At 37.4% G+C, this 20,959-nt stretch overlaps 1 protein-coding gene across 9 annotated transcripts in view; it reads right to left on the bottom strand.

Moving 5' to 3' along the window:
• Positions 1–101: 101 nt before the first annotated feature.
• Positions 102–20,959, bottom strand: part of si:dkey-21p1.3 (collagen alpha-1(I) chain) — a 34,013-nt gene continuing 13,155 nt past the window's right edge. For 4 of the 9 annotated variants that reach the window (XM_048209309.1, XM_048209315.1, XM_048209317.1 and 1 more), the window contains 54 exons: positions 20,656–20,709; positions 20,539–20,583; positions 18,344–18,397; positions 18,216–18,260; positions 18,081–18,134; positions 17,815–17,859; positions 17,651–17,704; positions 16,626–16,670; positions 16,462–16,515; positions 16,282–16,326; positions 14,223–14,276; positions 13,952–14,059; positions 13,819–13,872; positions 13,671–13,724; positions 13,533–13,577; positions 13,140–13,193; positions 12,872–12,916; positions 12,130–12,183; positions 11,994–12,047; positions 11,860–11,913; positions 11,627–11,680; positions 11,362–11,415; positions 11,075–11,119; positions 10,949–10,993; positions 10,698–10,805; positions 10,569–10,622; positions 10,405–10,458; positions 9,863–9,916; positions 9,645–9,752; positions 9,502–9,555; positions 9,301–9,408; positions 9,157–9,210; positions 9,023–9,076; positions 8,768–8,821; positions 8,633–8,686; positions 8,367–8,474; positions 7,724–7,777; positions 7,549–7,602; positions 7,406–7,459; positions 7,101–7,154; positions 6,946–6,999; positions 6,823–6,876; positions 6,680–6,733; positions 6,164–6,217; positions 6,037–6,090; positions 5,898–5,951; positions 5,794–5,811; positions 4,458–4,520; positions 4,252–4,329; positions 3,929–4,070; positions 3,716–3,822; positions 1,272–1,340; positions 900–1,109; positions 102–740 (listed from right to left, as the gene is read on the bottom strand). In XM_048209309.1, coding sequence (XP_048065266.1) covers positions 591–740; positions 900–1,109; positions 1,272–1,340; positions 3,716–3,822; positions 3,929–4,070; positions 4,252–4,329; positions 4,458–4,520; positions 5,794–5,811; positions 5,898–5,951; positions 6,037–6,090; positions 6,164–6,217; positions 6,680–6,733; positions 6,823–6,876; positions 6,946–6,999; positions 7,101–7,154; positions 7,406–7,459; positions 7,549–7,602; positions 7,724–7,777; positions 8,367–8,474; positions 8,633–8,686; positions 8,768–8,821; positions 9,023–9,076; positions 9,157–9,210; positions 9,301–9,408; positions 9,502–9,555; positions 9,645–9,752; positions 9,863–9,916; positions 10,405–10,458; positions 10,569–10,622; positions 10,698–10,805; positions 10,949–10,993; positions 11,075–11,119; positions 11,362–11,415; positions 11,627–11,680; positions 11,860–11,913; positions 11,994–12,047; positions 12,130–12,183; positions 12,872–12,916; positions 13,140–13,193; positions 13,533–13,577; positions 13,671–13,724; positions 13,819–13,872; positions 13,952–14,059; positions 14,223–14,276; positions 16,282–16,326; positions 16,462–16,515; positions 16,626–16,670; positions 17,651–17,704; positions 17,815–17,859; positions 18,081–18,134; positions 18,216–18,260; positions 18,344–18,397; positions 20,539–20,583; positions 20,656–20,709 — 3,510 coding nt within the window. In that variant the 3' untranslated portion in view covers positions 102–590. Of the gene's footprint in view, positions 741–899; positions 1,110–1,271; positions 1,341–3,715; positions 3,823–3,928; positions 4,071–4,247; positions 4,330–4,457; positions 4,521–5,774; positions 5,812–5,897; positions 5,955–6,036; positions 6,091–6,163; positions 6,218–6,679; positions 6,734–6,822; positions 6,877–6,945; positions 7,000–7,100; positions 7,155–7,405; positions 7,460–7,548; positions 7,603–7,723; positions 7,778–8,366; positions 8,475–8,632; positions 8,687–8,767; positions 8,822–9,022; positions 9,077–9,156; positions 9,211–9,300; positions 9,409–9,501; positions 9,556–9,644; positions 9,753–9,862; positions 9,917–10,404; positions 10,459–10,568; positions 10,623–10,697; positions 10,806–10,948; positions 10,994–11,074; positions 11,120–11,361; positions 11,416–11,626; positions 11,681–11,859; positions 11,914–11,993; positions 12,048–12,129; positions 12,184–12,871; positions 12,917–13,139; positions 13,194–13,532; positions 13,578–13,670; positions 13,725–13,818; positions 13,873–13,951; positions 14,060–14,222; positions 14,277–16,281; positions 16,327–16,461; positions 16,516–16,625; positions 16,671–17,650; positions 17,705–17,814; positions 17,860–18,080; positions 18,135–18,215; positions 18,261–18,343; positions 18,398–20,538; positions 20,584–20,655; positions 20,710–20,959 lie in introns of those variants that run through there. The other 5 variants (XM_048209310.1, XR_007187401.1, XM_048209314.1 and 2 more) reach the window with 5 other exon arrangements.

The following is a 20,959-nucleotide window of genomic DNA, read 5'->3' as shown; positions in this document are numbered from 1 at the left end:
TATTTAATGTTCCCATTGTGGAGATTATAAAGGCCTGCTATATATAATTCATGAATGTGTGTGAAATGTTGCCTAGTTTTAAAGTACAGCAATAAGCAGTATTAGTAATTCAGGGTTTGTTTATTGCATCATTAGGAATATTGCAAAAATAAAGGGCATTTCATGACACATTTCTAGAAAGAACATACTATTTTTGCAATTTACTGTATATAAATTAGGAATGCCCTGTAAGGTTTTTATTTTTTAATATCAGTTAGTAAAACACTAAGGTACTGTGTGAATTACACTTTTCCTCCGATACAAATTCTTACACCTTACATAAATAAATCGTTATCATAAATACTCACAACCCACTGACACACAAGTCTAAATAAACTTACATGCTCACTTCACACACGCAAACAATTATTGCACCACTTTCAGTCTACAGGAAATCTGAATAATATAAACCCAGAGAACATATTCAGCTATGCTGGAAATCACTGATCATAAAATACCTTACATTATAATACAATACTAAAAGTACTGTCAGCTGGAAACATTTCATTCCTCCCAGGAGCTTTGTAAATGCACTCTACTTTGGAAAGAGACTATAAAAAGCACACATGTCCAAGGACGATGCTCGCATCTTTTTCCCAGATCTCTCCTCCACCCTCTAAAAAAACGTCTCTTATGGGAAGCAGTTGCACGTCTCCTCTGTGGAGCTCTGAATTCCCCAGAACCCTCACCTGTGCCGTTACCTGCAACATAAGGCAAGGAAAACACTTATGCTCTTGTTATGCAATAGCTTTACTTTACTTGGCACGGTTTGGTCCGGTGTCATTTTTGGAAATTTCTCATTTAGCAAAACTGTTGTCATGTGTCATACACTAATTTCATTATCAGAGATTACTTCTAACCTCACAACCATGTTGTGATATAATGACATGGGATGGATGGATTTCTTCATTGGAGTCTCCTCGTAAATGTAGCACCCTCTTGGTGGTATCCTTGTGTTTAGCAGCGGGGCTGTGTTTTTTGGGACATTTCAGGCTGATGCTTTGTGTGGCAGAGTTACTGTGTAACCGTAGGAATCGCAGTTGGACAACACTAAGATCTCTGTACTCAAACTGTGGAGTGCAAAAATCAGAAAATTACATTCATTAAGATGCCTGTCATTCTTAACAGAAATAATCATATTCATGGCACTTGTTTCCATAGAAACAAAAAAACCCCCTAAATTTACAAGAAATTTCATCATCTTTTGAAATTCAGTAAGTTCAGTCATTTACCTTGAAGCCTCTGTGAAGCTCACTAAACCACTTCTTAGATCTGTCCACTGATGGCCATATTCCTGAAATCTTACAAAATCATGACCACAAATATAGTATCATTTCAGTATAACAATACCTGCACAAAGCAGTCTTCTTCAGTACGTGTTCATATGGTATTGTATGTTTCTGTGTCTATGTGATTTGTTGTGTATAATAGAATGATGAGCATCAAATCTCTATAAGATTCTAATTTAATCACACTTTTGGACATCTCAGAGTAAAAAACATCAGTTTATGTGCAATGTTGCCTACAATTTTCAATGGAAAGTAGCTAAAGCCTGCTCAAAAAGTTGCTAAATGTGACAACTGTTGGCATTTCACATCTGTTTTCTCTCTTAATCCATACTCGCATCCTGTATTTCACTATAATATATAGCCTAATGTCCAATAAAGCTGTTCTCAATGACATATTTTCTGTCAGACAACGTAATGAGCATGATATAGCGACTGACTGACCACATGTTAAAAGGTACACTATGTAAGTTTAGGCCCTGTAACAGTTAAAAAACAAAACTGCATGCATTTTGCAGAAAAACATTGTTTTGGTCGTGCACTGTATGACTGTGAGGACGAATATGGTTATCCTACTGTCCATAAAACATTCACTACTAGGCTTAAGAGATATAACCAGTTTAGAAGGAAAGGATCTCAAGCTGACTAGCTGAAGACAATGCTGTAGCTATACCTATTAATAGACATGGTATTACCTCGAAAATAAATTCCACCGCAGCGCTACAACAACCATAATGAAATGACCCTTCACAATAGATAATGCTTTACAGTGAACTCTGTTAGAGAGCTACATATCTATTCAATAAAATACCTCTCCACATCGCTTTTACAACATTTCAAATCTCGCAGTTCTCGCCATTTCCGTAAAGCCAAGCCAATGTTGATTCTTGTTTTATTATGAGCTCTGTCGCATTCTTTTTTTGCCAGCAGACTCTCCTCTGTTGGATATGACGCGACACGCACGGGCGAGTGATGTATGTACACAATTTCCCGGGAAAACCTTCCAGACAGGTCTAAAATATAAACACTTATAGTAGGCTTACCATAGTGAATCAAAGTAAGAAAAAAATGCGTTTTGGAAGAATGTATTGACTGTATATGTATATGACATTATTTAAATTTTGTTCATTTTGAACAAAAAAAAGTTACATTGTACCTTTAACCAGCAGTCCAAAAAAGTCACTAGATTTGTCGCTAGCTGCTTTTTTGAAAAAAGTTGCTAAAGAAGGCAACACTGTTTACGTATGTGTCTATAACCCTGGGTATACTTCGTTTTTTACACGTACACTAGTATACATACAGTCAAACGCACAGCCTTGCAAAGTAAACTTCATTTGACAAGTACGCAGGGACGTGCACAGGGGGGTTGCTCAGGTTGCCCGGGCAACTGCCCATATGCACTTCTGGACTCACGGGTGAGACGACTTAACGTTGTCGGAAAGGTGAGTAAGGTTATAATCGTTAACGAAAACGAACGAAAAAAAACGAAAACTAGGTGGGAAAAAACATTGTCGTTAACTGAAATAAAAATAAATAACGAGGCATTACAAAAAAACGATAACTAACCAAAACTGTAATGTGTGTTTGGCAAAACTAACTAAAATAAAATAAAATTATAGATTAAATGTCCTTAGTTTTCATCTTTGTCAATGTCTTTCATAGAGCAAACGTTCAGCTGCATTTCATTTCCCTGCGTCTCATTCACGCTTCTCTCTCACATAATCGCGCGCGCACACCGCGCCTCCATGAGAACGAGTGTTGGAAGCAAGTTCGCGAAAGGTTGGTATCTCGTGAAAACCTTTACACAATCACACATTAAAAAGTGGTATAAAAATATTTTTAATACCACTTAAAATTTGGATTTGGTAGGGGAGTGCCCTATTTTTAGGTCAGAGCAACTGCCCCTCAAAATTCCTGTGGATGGACGTCCCTGCAAGTACGCATACACAGGCGTTCGACGCATGCAGTTTTGAGCAATCTCGCCATGAGTTACAACCTTTTTACAGTCTATGGTTACAACCCATGAAAACATCTTTGTATTCTTTCATGCTAGAGTTGTACAAATGAGGGTACTTTCTAACCTCCTTGCACAATCTCTAGTCTATGTAGGCCTCCATCGTCGCTGTAGCTTTAATGCGTTCCGGTCTGGTTTGTCTATGTAGTTTTTCTTTGACTACCTTGTGAACTGACGCCCCCAGGGCACGGTTGCCACCTTGGCTAAACTAATTACTGCAAAAAAAAATTAAATGTGCATGTGCGACGTGCACATACTATTCTGATGACGAAATTCGCACCACACGCACTGTTCGCTGACCCTCGTGTACGTCTAAAAAGTGCAGTATACTTTGGGCTTTAGAGTCATCCAAGAAGATTGATGAAAATCCTCTTACTTTAGACTGGACAGGAGACACACAAGTTAGACCACCGGCAGTGAAATTACAGAACACACGGAGAGCATCAAATGGACATCCGTGGTTAGGATCAACGTAGTAGTGCCCTATAAATACATGACCACAGTTATTAAAAATGTCCTTCTATGTGATTTTTCTTTTTAAACAAGAGTACATTTTCTGGTCTGAAGTTGACAGTGGTTTTCTGCTCACCGTCTCTAAGGTGAGGCTGCATGAGACTCAGATCTCTGCAGGTGGTGGCTGGGCTGTCTTTGGTGCCTTGTAAGTGGCTATTTTCCTCAATCCCATCTTCAGGGTCATCAAATCGAGACTTTCGTAACAATAACCTTGCTTTCTAAAAAGAATGAGCAAAGACACTAGTACTATCAATATATTAAAAGCTTCATCTTGGGTCATCTTAATTATCTTGGGTCTTCCTGCTACCCAACCCCACCTTTTCCTCTACTTGTATTTGACAATAAAAGTGTGTTTGAGTGTTCAATAAATCAAGCTTGACTGCTTGAGTTAGTACCAACATTTTGTGAGACTCTTCTTTGAGCACGAGGTGAAGTATGAAGCCCTGGTGTCAGTTGGCTGTGAATACCACGTTTTCCCTTGTAAGAAAATGAGATTAATTCAGAATATAAAGGATTAAGGCACAAGATCTCTTAAAAAGGAGAAATAAGTATGAAATGAAAGTGCTGACATTATTAACATGCAGTCACATTCATGAAAAACTTACAGGTGGACCTCTCTGACCTTTCACACCTTTTTGTCCTGATATTCCCTGAACTCCTTTCATACCCTGTTGATATGAACAATATTTAAGAAAGCACATTTAACCATCTTAAGCTTTTCGAAAAAAGGGTCACAACTTGGCTGTTCGCAGTGTGTGGGAGTGAATCTTTTGCACTCTGGAAGTTCATTGTGGTTGATATATAGATTTTATTCAACAAATGTAAAAAAAACACTTTTTTGTTTATTCAGATTGCATATCTTTTAAAGGGATAGTTCACCCAAAAATGAAAATTTGATGTTTATCTGCTTACCCCCAGCGCATCCAAGATGTAGGTGACTTTGTTTCTTCAGTAAAACACAAATGATGATTTTTAACTCCAACCGCTGCCGTCTGTCAGTCAAATAATGGGAGTGAATGGGAACTTGGATCAATAAGAGTCGAAAAATCTTGCATAGACAAATCCAAATTAAACTCTGCGGCTCGTGACGACACATTGATGTCCTAAGACACGAAACGATCGGTTTGTGCATTCATGAGGTCTGATCGTGCTCTGACAACGGCAGTGATGTCTCGTGCATATACTTCAATGAGTGCTAGACATCACTGCTGTTGTCAGAGCGCGATCAGACCTCACTAAGCGAGTGCTGAACGCAGTTGGACATAGTGGTGTTTTGGAGGTAAAAAATTATATAAATACTGTTCGGTTTCTCGCACAAACCGATTGTTTCGTGTCTTAGGACATCAATGTGTCGTCACGAGCCGCAGGGTTTAATTTGGATTTGTCTATGCAAGGTTTTTCGACTCTTATTTATCCAAGTTCCCATTCACTCCCATTATTTGACTGACAGACGGCAACGGTTGGAGTTAAAAATCATTAAATTTTCATTTTTGGGTGAACTATCCCTTTAAAAAATTATCAGTTTTGAATCACTCAGATTGAGGGAACCATTAGTGAAAAGACTCTTATGCTCACCAAAGCTTCATTTATTTGATCAAAATACAGAAAACAGAAATATTGTGAAATATTTTCTATCAGTTTTCTATTTAATTCCATTTTAAAGTAATTTATTCATGTGATGGCATATTTCTTATTTATTTTTTATACCATAACTTTTCTTTGCAATTTTCATAAACTTAAAATGTAATATATATATTTTCTTCAACACTTCGACGTAACCCCACTGTACATTGTCGTTTGAGTCATTACTGCATGCCAGGGCACTACAGGTCAGCCTGACTGTAAGATCTGTCTCTGTACTGTACCTACCTGGTTCAGGTACAGGGTAATGATAAGCAGAGCTATATAAATTACAATCACACCTGCAATTTCAGTACACACCTTCCTTCCAGGTGGACCCTGTAGAGCAAAACAAGAATCTGTCTGATCTGTGCCATTGTTCAAAAGCAAATAAAGTTGGTCAATGAGTTTACAAAGAGACATACAGTTGAACCAGGAAATCCTTTGCCACCAGGAGACCCACGAGCACCAGCTTCTCCCTGCAACAAAAAACATACTTACGAATAAAGAAACAAAGTGTCACAGTAAGTATGTGCACAATATAAAGTGCAGGAAGTTATTTACCCTTATGCCTTTTGGCCCAGGCCGCCCCTTGTACCCTGGAGCACCTTGTTTTCCCTGCAAGATGAAGGAAAACATTCATAGTATAAAAAGAAACTGGTTGTTTTTGCTGTGTTTCATCTGAACTTACCTTTTCTCCTGGTGGTCCAATGGGCCCTTGCAATCCTCTAATTCCAATATGGCCCTGTAAATTGTATTATTGAGCATATTAACCCTATAAAGCATATTGTATTATATTTGATACACATATTTCTAAGACTTCTAAATTATCAACAGTTTGTACTTTTTTAGTAAAGTATAGGCACCTTTTAGTGTAATTCTAAAAATGTCCCCCTTCAGGTACATTACAAACTTACAAAATTACATCTTAATTTTCAGCCATATACATATCAGTAACTGCACCAAATTGCCTATTTTTGTTCAGTTTGGGTCTGGGAGGTGTGTTTTTTTTCTTACTCAAGTATGAGCTCCATATTCTCCTATGTCATACTATGATCCATAAAACCCTGCTGTATCAAATATGATACTCAACAAAAAAAATATAAGCAAGCCTTTTTTTGGATTTTTTTTTAAGAATTTAACTAAAGGTTTAATAAACTTCCATTTTCTGACGAATATATAATATGTCATGGCTTTACAGGGATACCTTAGGTCCTTTCTGTCCAACATCTCCCTTTTCACCTTGAAGTCCTGGAATCCCCTAATTTAAAAATAATAATAATAATAATAATAATAAAATAAAATCCTTGTGTATTGTAGAAGGCAAAACAATGACTTTATTTAAAATACCTTCGGCCCTATCAGCCCAGTGGGCCCTGGTTTCCCTTTCGGTCCTATAGAGCCCTGTGATGAAGAGGCTGGTCAACTGACTGTTGTAGGAAATATTTATTAATAAGTAAGAAGAGAAATTACCTTTGGTCCAGATAGTCCTTGACTCCCTTGCAAACCCGTTTTTCCTGGGGTGCCCTGTGAATGTGTATTTCAATCCATGCTTCAAATCATGACCATATTTTCCTTTACTTTATAATGAATCATTCAAACATTCTGAATAAACCAAGCTTACTTACAGCACCACCTGGCGGACCTGGTCTCCCTGAAGGTCCTCTGAATCCAATGTCACCCTAGAAGTTAATATAAACATTCACTTAGTAGCACCTTTACAGTGAGGTAGCAAATGCTCACATTTGTGCTAAAACTGTAATTTGACGTATTTAATTCTAGGAATATTACATTTCTAAGCGATCTGACTAATCTTTGGCCAGACATCCCAGCAACAACTCAGAATACACCCTAGCTTTGTGGCCGTTAGTTTTGCATGGGCAAGCAAGCACCTTTATAAAATTTGAATAGTGAATAATGTCAAGTTACTCACTGGGTCGCCCTCAGTGCCTATAACTCCCAGCAGTCCATCTGTTCCACCTTTCCCCTTAAAAGAAGTTAATGTAAAAGACAATCGTATTTGGCACAATCATTAAACAGTTAAAAAGGTTAAGGATTTGTCCTAGGGATACTTGCTGGCTTTCCAGGGAGACCAGGACTGCCATGTTTCCCTTTTGGTCCTTGAGGTCCCTAGAGAACAATTAAACAAATGCATGAACTTTTTATTTTTGTGTTAGACAAATATGAAATAATACCAGTAAAGCTGCTGATTATCAAGACCATAAATGTCAGAAAAGATTTTTGAACCCACTGGCTTTCCTGCAACACCTTTACTGCCTCTCCTTCCAGCAGAACCCCTCATTCCCTGTGTGAAAGAATCACATTAAAAGGTTAGTTCACCCAAAAATGAAAATTCTGTCATTAATTAATCTCATGTCATTCCAAACCCATAAGACCATCGTTCACCTTCAGAACACAAATGAGAATCTTTTGATTAAATCTGACAGCATTCTGTCCCTCCATAGACAGCTACGCAACTGACACTTTGATGCTTCAAAAAGTTCATAAAGAGATTGTAAAACTAATACACATGAATTGAGTGGTTTAGTCCAAATTTTCTGAAGAGACTTGATTGCTTTATATGATGAACAGATTTAATGTGGGAATCAAAGTGCGTCAGTTGCATAGCAGTCTATGGACAGAAAGCTCTCAGATTTCCTCTAAAAGATCTTCATTTGTGTACCGAAGATGAACGAAAGTTTTTTGGGTGAACTATCACTTTAACACTTGTTCTGGGTGGGCTTGTTGTAATGTTTTGTTGTCCAAAATCAACAGGTTTTTTTTTTTTCAACATGTTGGCAGACATTAAAATATGAGCAACATTCTAGTCACAAAGCATGCAGTAATTTTTGAGCAGATTAAATGATACGTCTGTAAAATATCGACCCACTGACTTTTGGCCCTGATTGACCCTTGACTCCTTTCCCCCCTGGAGGTCCTAAAGATCCTGGTTTTCCCTTCAGACCCTGAGGACCCACAGCTCCTGGCTGACCCACTGAACCCTAAACAGGGGCAAAGATCAATCAAATATGTTAACACTGTACACTTTAACATACTGTATGCTAGTACAAAATGCCTTTGTCTTGGTTTTATTGAGAAAAATGCTTCTCATTTTGTACTTTGTTTTGGAAACCAATCAGGGTGTTAAGTGTTATCTCACCATTTTGCCTCTTGTTCCAGGTTCTCCTTTCTTCCCGCTTGGACCTTGAACACCCTGTAAAGAGCATAGAAGATCAGGTCCATAAGGCCAGATATTTTTTTTATACTGTATGCATTTTCAAAAGTAAAAACCTACAATTAGTCCTATCTTTCCAGGGCCCCCTGAATTCCCTTTCAGTCCAGGCTCTCCCTACAGGAGACAAAAACAAAAGCCGATGTACTTACTCATGCAATAGTGTAACAGAGCATACATTTCATTTCATCTTACCACACAAACAACCCGTGAACATAGGTGAATAACTTGATAAGACGACATTAGGTCAATTGACAGTGACCGTCTAATGTATTTGATATGGCATCAGAAGACAGTAAAAAAATAATACAAACATACTTTCAGCCCATGCTTTCCACTTTGTCCAACAAATCCTTCTTTTCCAGGCAAACCCTAAATTTGAATGAAATACACAAATGTTGAATATATATCCCAAAATATACAATACATAAAATATATCAAACCTAACTTACCGGTAATCCAACAGCACCATTTGGACCTGGAGGCCCATTTGTTCCTGCCTCACCCTTTAATATCCAAAGAACAGTGAAATAATCAAAATAAATATATATTTCCCCATAGGCTACGCTGTCTGTAAAGGAGGAAGTGGTACCCACAACAAGTCCATGTAGACCTTTGTCGCCTTTATCACCAGCTTCTCCCATGTTCCCCCCAGGACCGTACTTTCCCACCAAGCCGGATTGACCTCTTACACCTGACTGACCCTATGCATACAGAAAACATAATAACAATCAGAATGCAATAATGCATTTGACTATTTCATCCAATCACCTGTGCAAACTTCATCAAAAACTCACTTTTTCACCAGGGGATCCAGGATCTCCCTTCTGCCCTGGAGGACCTCTCAACCCCTTATAAAAAAACAAACACAACATCTCTTTTAATCATTTATGGTATTGCGTACTTGGGAAATAATCAAAAAACAGATAAATAATCTCACATCTCTTCCTGTTGGTCCTTTCGCTCCAGGTGGTCCTCGATTTCCACTCTCGCCTGGGATTCCTTTTAGGCCATGTTCACCAAGAGAGCCTTTTTGACCCTTCTCACCCTACAACCGACAGTTCTGTCCTGTGTATCATTTACATAAAACACCATAACACAATGTACACGTATGAAATGGAGATGGCAAAAATACAGCATCAGAGGATTTGTACTCACAGGCAGTCCTTTACTTCCTGCTGGTCCGACTGGTCCAGTTTTACCCACTAGGCCCTAAAGCAAAGCACCACCCATCTATTTAATACTATTATACTATTATTAAAAGGTTTGGGGTCAATAGGATTTTTAAAATATTTTTGAGTCTCACCAAGGCAGCATTTATTTGATCAAAAATACAGTAAAAACAGTAATATTGTGAAATATTATTACAATTTAAAATAACTGATTTCTATTTGAATATATTTTAAAATGTAATTATTCCTGTGATCAAAGTTGAATTTTCAGCATCATTACTCCAGTCTTCAGTGTCACATGATCCTTCAGAAATCATTCTAATATGCTGAAGAAGAACATTTCTTAATATTATCAATGTTGAAAAGAGTTGTGCTGCTTCATATATTTGTGGAAACCATGATACATTTACAATGTAAACATTTTTACTGTTACTTTTGAACAATTTAATGCATCCTTGCTGAATAAAAGTATCTTAATTATCTTTGCAGTAAGTGTAACTACATAATCAAAATTTATAAGCAATCTACCTCCTCACCATCGATACCAGCAACTCCCTTCAGTCCACTGGCTCCTCTCAGTCCCTTTGGCCAAAACATTTATGAACAAAAGGTCTCATACAAGGCCACAATGGGAGAAACAATATATTTTACATATATAACGAACATAAAACTAGAAGAAAAAAATAGCCCACCTTATTGCCTTTATCTCCTGGAGGTCCGATGGGTCCAGGTGGTCCATCTTTACCCTGAAAGAGAGACAATATGGGATTAGAGCTGAAACCTTCCCACAGTCCTCACAACAATAAACCAAAAACACATACTGGGTACCCATCCACTCCATATGGCCCAGGAGGTCCCCGGGGCCCTTGATTTCCTATCGGCCCCTGCAGACCTGTCTCACCCCACTGGCCTATGTTTCCTCGTGGGCCCTTTAGAAGATTTAATTTACAAATGTTTCACACAAATCACACATCTTTTCAACATTGGATAAACACTTACTACTACTACTACTACATCACTGTCCAAAAGATTGCAAAAAAAATTGTGAATGTGTGTTAAATGTATGTCTTACAGGTGGTCCTATGTAGCCCTTCTCTCCTGGTATGCCTCGAGGACCCTAGATAGCAAAAATGATAGATTTCATTCAAAGTTTCAGAGCCTAAATTTTAATGCCAGTTAAATAAGATAAGGCACTTACTGGCTGTCCAGGTTTTCCTTTTGGTCCCTCAGGGCCATTTTTCCCCTAATATCAAATGAAAAGATGTATTTGGGTATGAATTATAAGAAGAGAATGGACAGATGAACATATGGCTTGTGAATGGAGGAGGTTTAAATGCAAGAATGAAAGGAAACTTTCTGCTTCTGCTGCTGATTACTGTTAAACTTGGCTAATAATGTTTTTAGCTTTTTGTCTCATTAAGATTTGTCAACATATGCAGTGATGTGTCACATGATGTGACTTCTTCATTTTATAAAACCACTAACCTTTTCCCCAGGACTGCCATGAAACCCTGCTGAACCCTTTCTGCCTTTGACACCCTGAAGGAAACAGACCATGACACAATGTATTATATATAAAAAAATAAAAAAATAAACTATCAAGAGTGAACTGGCCACATAAAATCCATCGCCAGTTGCAATAAAAGAGCACAGAAAAATATCCAAATTTGGACAAGGTCTATGCTGGAGAACTGGGTGTCATGTAAGATTTAAAAAAAAATGGTAGGAATTTTATGAAATCATTATTTACCGTGATTCCAGGCTTTCCAGGTTTGCCGGCGAGACCTCGGCTCCCTGGTTCCCCCTTTAAAAAAGGTTGTTTAATAGCATTGTGCTGCAGGTCATATTCTTAGACAGCAATGTCAGGCCTGGCAAACTATGACATTTTTAACAGCTAAATATACCACAAGATGGGGTGTTACATAACTAAGACACTGAAGGGTTTGGAAACCCTGTCAATCAGTAAAGGAAAATAAAACTCACAGTTTTTCCAACAGGACCTTGGAATCCTGGTCCACCAGGCTTTCCCTGTAAACCCTGTTCAGACATCAGATTTAATCAGTCCAAGTCAGTATAAAGATGTCTTACAAAGCATAAAAAATAAGAAGAGGTCTTACCCAGGGTCCTGTAGGTCCTCTATCTCCATCTGACCCCTGTGGTCCAATTGATCCCTGTAACGCATATTACTCTTAGTGGCTAATGAGGCAAACTAACTGAGCATTCTTTATCAAAAGTTGTATGTGTGGCTCTTACAGGTGTACCATGAGTGCCATCCTGTCCTCTACTCCCTGAAACACCCTGCAGTCCCTAAATGATGATAAACATCATGACTTAGATAATATAACATGATGCTTGACACATGCTAATCCACGTCAGTCTATGCTACAGTTAAAGGTGCAGTAGGTGATTCTCTACAGAAATATTTGTAGTTATACTGGTTGAAAGTCTCCTCATATCCAGATAGCAATCACTATGTTAAACGGTCTAAATGTATTTCTATCTGTGGAAGGCGTAGAACCATAAAATGTTCATACAATCTTTATATATAAATAATACGATGTCCTACCTGCCTGTCAACATATGCTTTTACATACCCTCATGCACCCTGTTTGCGCCGACATCATACGTCATCAGCGCGTTTCATGCTATGCAGTTTATACAGACAGACCAGCAGCCACCTTTTACAGTTCCTACCCAAATAAAACAACAAGCTTATGCTGTGTTCACACCATAACTACCATAATTAAGAGATGGAAACCTGTGACGTTCTAACACACACTGAGTGTGTTCCTTCTTGTGTTTTGTAGGAGGTCATGGCTTTTGACGGCTATTTGCAGGGAGGGTGGGATCACATACTTTCAATGCTAGCAGGCTAATGTTAACATTTCCCAGATCACCTACTGCACCTTTAAATTAGCACTATGCTAATTTTGTTGTGACATTCAGTGTTGGAGTATGACATGCATTTGGCCAATCATTAGGGAACTCAATTTACCTTTTGACCTTTAAATCCAGTTCCTCCAGGGACCCCTGGTCTACCCTGTCCAATAAAAAGCAAACAAATAAATAAAAAAATCAATTAAAATTTTTTTGTTTTTTGTCCGTGTACATGAGTGTGATTTTCTGTTGTAACTGAAATAATTCTGACCATAGGAATTACAAAAACATGAGCAGACCTTACTAAATAATGCATGACACTTTTAGAGTTGTTAAAAAGACATTTTAATATATTTAAAAAGTAATGATCTGATGTACAAGGGAACCTTAATACCAGGCTCTCCTTCAGGTCCTAGTTCTCCTGATTTTCCCATCTCCCCCTATAAAACAGACATTTAGAAATACTTTTAAAACAAATCTTTTAGTTTTCTCATAATTTTTCACTTTTGGACTTGGAGTCTGTAATGGAGACTAGTAGTAAAAAATTTGGCAAAACTAAGCTTATCATTGCCACAGTGCTCTGTAAAAACAACGTAAATGTGTTTACAGCACCACCTACAGGTCAAAGCTATTAAGTAGTCTTAGGTAGTAGTTATAAGTAATGAAAAATAATCTACAGATAGATTTTTCTGTAATTACCACTGAGGGTGCTATGATCAAATAAATCTACTTAAACAATTGGTGTCCTTGGTGTCCTATATTTAATAAATTATACTTACCAAAGGTCCTGGAAAACCAGAAAATCCTCCTTGGCCAATCCGACCCTTTTAAAGTTAAATAATGTTGTTTTATTGCAAATGTTTATGAATGTGGTATCTAAAGTATGTCATCTTTCAGAGAGAGGAATTATCAATCACCTTGTCACCTCGTGGGCCACGGACACCTTGGATACCCGGAGGACCTCTCTCTCCCTGCAGACGCCATTTATATACGATAACTGTGTTTTTCTGAGATAGCACATCAGGTTAGATTTGTTTAAAAAATAGAGAACTACAGTTACTGTACCTTAAGTCCATCTTTTCCTTGTCTCCCAGGATCTCCAATAGGTCCATCATAGCCCTGAAGCAAAAGCAATACATTGACTAAGTTGACTTTCAATGAGTCAGTTTTTAGCCAGTTAAAAGTAGCCGCCGCTCACCGTGGGCCCTGGTAAACCAGCAGGTCCGATAGGGCCTGTCTCTCCCTGTACACCAGACTGCCCTCCTCTGCCTCTGAATCCCTGTTTACCTGGCAGCCCTGGAGGACCCTGACAAAGAGAAACCACAGATAAGAAAAGATGGATTAGTTCTTTCAACATTTACTCCCTTTTTTTTTTCTTTTTTTTTTAAGTCTGAGAACAGTGTGCATCTGGCATTCAATAAGTGTTGTTTACTTGGCCAGGGCTTTTGTAAATATTGTAGTGAACTCACTTGATCTCCCTTCTGGCCGGAATCTCCTTTCACTCCACGCTGGGCATTCAGACCCTGAAGTTTACAGACAGACAAAGACAGCAAACACAAAACACAAAACCGTTACATAATTTTCTTTAGCTAGCTAGGACTGCACAATTTGATTTAAAAAAAAAAAAATATACATATTTTGATTATTGTGACAAATACTATTTTGTGATTTGAACTGTTATATGATAAACATTTAACATCTCATATAGTGCTGCTGCTTAGATTTAAAGCATTAAAGAACAAAAACAGCATTACATTAAAAGATATACAGGTGCTGGTCATATAATTAGAATAAAAAAAAAAAATCATCAAAAAGTTGATTTATTTCACTAATTCCATTCAAAAAGTGAAACTTGTATATTATATTCATTCATTACACAAAGACTTATATATTTCAAATGTTTATTTCTTTTAATTTTGATGATTATAACTGACAACTAAGGAAAATCCCAAATTCAGTATCTCAGAAAATTAGAATATTACTTAAGACCAATACAAAGAAAGGATTTTTAGAAATCTTGGCCAACTGAAAAGTATGAACATGAAAAGTATGAGCATGTACAGCACTCAATACTTAGTTGGGGCTCTTTTTGCCTGAATTACTGCAGCAATGTGGCGTGGCATGGAGTCGATCAGTCTGTGGCACTGCTCAGGTGTTATGAGAGCCCAGGTTGCTCTGATAGTGGCCTTCAGCTCTTCTGCATTGTTGGGTCTGGCATATCGCATCTTCCTCTTCACAAGGTCAGGCGAGTTTGCTGGCTAATTAAGAACAGGGATACCATGGTCCTTAAACCAGGTACTGGTAGCTTTGGCACTGTGTGCAGGTGCCAAGTCCTGTTGGAAAATGAAATCTGCATCTCCATAAAGTTGGTCAGCAGCAGGAAGCATGAAGTGCTTGGACCTCAGAAAACACAGTGGACCAACATCAGCAGATTACATGGCACCCCAAACCATCACTGACTGTGGAAATTTTACACTGGACCTCAAGCAACATGGATTGTGTGCCTCTCCTCTCTTCCTCCAGAATCTGGGACCCTGATTTCCAAAGGAAATGCAAAATTTAGAGAACATAACTTTGGACCACTCAGCAGCAGTCCAGTCCTTTTTGTCTTTAGCCCAGGTGAGACGCTTCTGACGCTGTCTGTTGTTCAAGAGTGGCTTGACACAAGGAATGCAACAGCTGAAACCCATGTCTTGCATACGTCTGTGCGTAGTGGTTCTTGAAGCACTGACTCCAGCTGCAGTCCACTCTTTGTGAATCTCTCCCACATTTTTGAATGGGTTTTGTTTCACAATTCTCTCCAGGGTGCGATTATCCCTATTGCTTGTACACTTTTTTCTACCACATCTTTTCCTTCCCTTCGCCTCTCTCTTAATGTGCTTGGACACAGAGCTCTGTGAACAGCCAGCCTCTTTTGCAATGGCCTCTTTTGCAATGGCCTCTTTTGCAATCAGCAGTCTTCGCCATGATTGTGTAGCCTACAGAACTAGACTGAGAGACCATTTAAAGGCCTTTGCAGGTGTTTTGAGTTAATTAGCTGATTAAAGTGTGGCACCAGGTGTCTTCAACATTGAACCTTTTCACAATATACTAATTTTCTGAGATACTGAATTTGGGATTTTCCTTAGTTGTCAGTTATAATCATCAAAATTAAAAGAAATAAACATTTGAAATATACAGTATCAGTCTGTGTGTAATGAATGAATATAATATACAGGTTTCACTTTTTGAATGGAATTAGTGAAATAAATCAACTTTTTGATGATATTCTAATTGTATGACCAGCACCTGTAGTGGCATGTTCACTTTTACAACACACTGAAAGTGTTTATTTAAAGTATTTAAATTTAAATATTTAAATCGAAGCTTTAATAATTGCAAGAGCCAATATCACAGTTTTTCATTTTATTTTCTAATAATTGTGTAGCCCTATTGCACTACAAAGAAAACTCAGTTTAAATCATAGTAAACGTGTCTCACAGCAATCAGACATATGAAATATTAAGAAGCTGTTTGAAGTAATCTTACTGGATCACCTGAGGGTCCAAGTTTTCCTGGTTTTCCACTGGCACCCTAAAACAAGAAAATTGCTTTATGCTTTAAAACATTATCACAGTAGCACATTGGGGTGACAAAGGAATATGAGATATATCGAAAGAGATATTAAATACTTTATAATTCTTCATTAAGAGTGAACCGCAGGCTTACTTTCATACCCGGTGGTCCTGGACCTCCAATGCTTCCCTCAATTCCTGCATCTCCCTGTTTAATAAGTAATACACAGGATTCGGATAAATTAGGAAAATCAAAATGAAACTTTAAATATGTCTGTGATTTCAAAACTTTTATCATATAACATGAGATGCACATACAGGGTCTCCTTTTTGACCCGGTGGTCCATCTCCCCCTGGTTTTCCCTGAAAAGATTATGTGGGATAGTCAGTCTAGTCAGATGAACACATTTTGTTGTAGCATTTTGCAAGGGGAGAAGTTCACATAAAAAAAATGATTCTAATATAGCAATTTGCTCGTATTCCACCACATTTGTAGCATGATTACAGTGTTCACTTACAACTGCATATAACCAAATGAAAACTTAACCTGAATATGGATCCTAAATGCACAATAATGTGCACACAAGTGTGGTAACTGAGAGGACATAATGGAAGCTTGTTTCCGTCACTGAATAAAAAAATTAAAAAAAGGTAATTGAGACTTTTCTGACTTTTTTCTCACAATTGCGAGTTTACATCTCGCAATTCTGACTTTTTGTTATCAGAATTATGTGATATAAAGTCGCAATTGAATGGTATAAAGTCGCAATTGTGTGTTATAAAGTCAGAATTGCGGGATATAAACTCTCAATTCTGACTTTTTTTCTCAGACTTGTGAGATATAAACTCTCAGTCTTTTTTCCCCCCTCAGAATTGTATTTTATAACTCTTTTAGAAGTCAGAATTGTGAGATAAAAAGTTGCAATTATTGTTTTATTCTGGGTTTCAGACCCTGAAGTATACAGACAGACAAAGAGAGCAAACACTATTATTCCAAAACCATTATATAATTTTCTCTAGCTAGCTAGGCCTGCACAATTTGATACATATTTTTGATAAATATTGTGACAAATACTCTTTTGTGAACTTAACTGTTACATGATAAACATTTAACATCTCATATTGCTGCTGCTTTAAAACAGCATTAAATTACATTAAAAGATATAGTGGCATGTTCAATTTTACAGCACACTGAAAGTGTTTATTTAAAGTATTTAAATTTGAATATTTAAATTTAAGCTTTAATAATTGCAAGAGCCAATATCACAGTGGTGGAAACAAGCTTCCATAGGACATAGACACATGATATAAAGGAGAAAGATAAAATGTATAGTTAACAGCACCTGTGGTCCAGGAACACCAGGGATACCAATAATACCATCAGGCCCTTCCTCTCCCTGCAATATATAATGATTCATTTCTTCATGAGATATTTGACTCTCTACTTGTGCTTTAGTCAAAACATAATGAAATATTATCTAAAAAAAAAATAAAAAATTAAACTAACTTGCTTGCCAGGTGCTCCCCTTGGCCCTATTTCACCAAGTTGGCCCTTATAAAAGAGAATGAGCATTATGTTCTATTCAAATTCACATTCAAATGGAAATATTTAGCCAATTAACTTTTTTAGGAAAAGTAAAAACATTTATATTTACTATATTCACAAGTTTACACACATGAAAAATCACAATTTCCAGGGTTTTCCATGATTGCTGTGAACTGGATAATTAGAACTATTGGATTTGAGCTTGTAAAAAGCACAGTGTTTCTTACAGGAGGTCCGTTGACGCCCGGAACTCCCTTCAACCCTCTCAGTCCCGTACTTCCCTGTAAAGAGAGGTCAAAGGTAGAGTTATGAATATGTCAGAATTAAGAGATGATATAGAATAATTAAGTTTTGTAACATACTGGAGATCCTGGTGATCCAGTGAACCCAAGCCCCCCTCTCTGTCCCTGTGACAGAGATCATTAAAAAAATTAACAACCAGTTTGCTCATCTTATTTGTATGTAATATTAATGATATTTTAGCACATACAGGAGGACCAGTCGGGCCCATGAATCCCCGTGGTCCTCTGGGACCAGGTGGACCCTGAGAATGGAAAACATATTGTTTGTTATAGAATGTGATAGAACTGTTTTGACCTTGTAATATATATATTCAAATGTTTGGGGTCAGCAAGTTGTTGTTTTTTTTAAAGAAATGAATACGTACAGTTGTGGCCAGAATTATTAGCCCCCTTCATAAATATGATCAAAGATGACTCTAAAAATAAATCTGCATTGTTTATCCTTTTGATCTTTAATTCATAAAATTAGCAAAAATCTAACCTTTCATTGAAGGAAAAGAATTGAAAGTGGGGGGAAATAACATTATGAAATAAATGTTTTTCTCCAAAACACGTTGCCCACAATTATTAGCACCCCTAGAATTTTTTATGAGTAAAATATCTCTGAAGTATATTCCCATTCATATTTAAATTTTTTTAGCTCACCGGGGTGATCATGAACATGAAATTGTCCAGCCATGACTTCCTGTTCCACAGGAGAATAAACATGAGGAAACACAAAGGCCAAATTCCCTTAATCATTCATCACAATGAGAAAAAACAAAGAATATAGTTCTGATGTGCAGTAAAAGATTGTTGAGCTTCACAAAATAGAAAGTGGCTGTAAGAAAATAGCTGAAGCATTGAAAATCCCCATTTCCATTATCAGGGCAATAATTGAGAAGTTCAAATCAACTAAAGATGTTACAAATCTGCCTGAAAGAGGATGTGTGTCTAAATCGTCCTAATGCATAGTGAGGAGGAGAGTTTAAGTGGCCAAAGACTCTCCAAGGATCACAGATGGAGAATTGCACAGATTAGTTGAGTCTGGAATCTCAGAAAGCCTAAAAAAAATGATCAAACAGCACCTACATCCCCACAAGTTGTTCGGGAGGGTTTCAAGAAAAATCCTCTGCTTTCATCCAGAAACAATCTCCAGCATATTCAGTTGTCAGACAAAACTGGAACTTCAAAGGGGATGAGCTTCTATGGTCAGATGAAACTAAAACAAGAGCTTCTTGGCAGCAAACCCACCAGATGGTTTTGGTGCACACATGGATAAAAAGTGCCCCATGCCCACGGTTAAATATACTGCTGGATCTTTAATGTTGTGGGCCTATTTTTGTGCTGGAGGTCCTGGACAACTTGTTCAGATATATCGTATCATGGATTCTATCAAATACCAACAGATAAAAAATCAAAACCTGACCACTTCTGCTAGAAATCTTATAATGGGCTGTGGTTGGATCATCCGTCGGGACAATGATCCAAAACAAACATTAAAACCAGCACAAAAATGTGTCACTGAGCACAAAATGAAGCTTCTGACATGGCCATCTCAGTCCTCTGACCTGAACCCTAAAGAGAATGAGTGGAGTGAACTGAAGAGAAGAAGCACCAACATGGAGCTGGAATCTGAAGGATCTGGAGAGATACTGTATGGAGGAATTGTCTCTGATCTCTTCTCGGGTGTTCTCCAAACTCATCAGGCGTTATAGAAGAAGACTCAGAGCTGTTCTCTTAGCAAAAGGAGGTTGCAAAAAGTATTGAATAAAAGGGTGCTAATAATTGTGGGCAACGTGTTTTGGAGAAAAACTTTTATTTCATAATGTTATTTCCCCCCACTTTCAATTCTTTTCCTTCAATGAAAGGTTAGATTTTTGCTAATTTTATAAATTAAAGATCAAAAAGGATAAACAATGCAGATTTATTTTTAGAGTCATCTTTGATCATATTTATGAAGGGGGCTAATAATTCTGGCCACAACTGTATATTCAACAAGGGTGCATTTGATAAAAAGAGACAGTAAAGATATTTATAATTTATTAATAATAAGATATGTTTCTAGAGCACCAAATCAGCATATTAGAGTGATTTATGGCGAATCATGTGACACTGAAAACTGGAGTAACTGGCTGATGAAAATCCAGCATTGCCATCACAGGAATAAATTACATTTTAAAATATAATAAAACAGAAAACAGTTATTTTAAATAGTAATAATATTTCAAAATATTAATGTTTTACTGTATTTTTGATCAGTGAGCATAAGAGACTTCTCAAAAACATTGAAAAAAATTTACCGACCCCAAACCTTTGAATGGTAGTGTGAATACAGAATAAACAGACAGAATAACTGCCTCATAAATAATTGACACGCAATAAAAATGACACTGTTACTCACAATATATCCTATAACCCCGGCTACGCCCTTCTCTCCCTTTTTTCCCTAAAGAAACAGAATTGACTGGTAAGTGATATGATTATATTTAGTGAAAGTCTGGAGAGAGCGACATCTTACCTTCTCTCCTTTCCTTCCTTTGGTTCCCTGAGGCCCTTGTTCCCCAAGGTCACCCTGAACACATCAGACACACTTTCTTTAAATGTAAAGAAGTCAAATATAGGAATGGGTGTGAGAGAACCAATTACTGTCTACACACCGTGTGGACAGTTTTGCACTCTTATTTTGGTCTTGGATATTTAGATTATGTTATGCCTAGGCACATATGGAATTTGCAGACTTCTCCAGAATATATTAAAATATTCTAAAATCAAATCTGTTTAGAAACTGAAGGGCTTTTCGCACTTGAAATAGTTAACCCTGG

The sequence above is a fragment of the Megalobrama amblycephala genome, linkage group LG12 (genome assembly GCF_018812025.1).
Source record: "Megalobrama amblycephala isolate DHTTF-2021 linkage group LG12, ASM1881202v1, whole genome shotgun sequence".
NCBI classification, from domain to species: domain Eukaryota; kingdom Metazoa; phylum Chordata; class Actinopteri; order Cypriniformes; family Xenocyprididae; genus Megalobrama; species Megalobrama amblycephala.
Note: the sequence above shows the minus strand (reverse complement) of the source record. Positions and strands in the feature narration are given on the sequence as shown.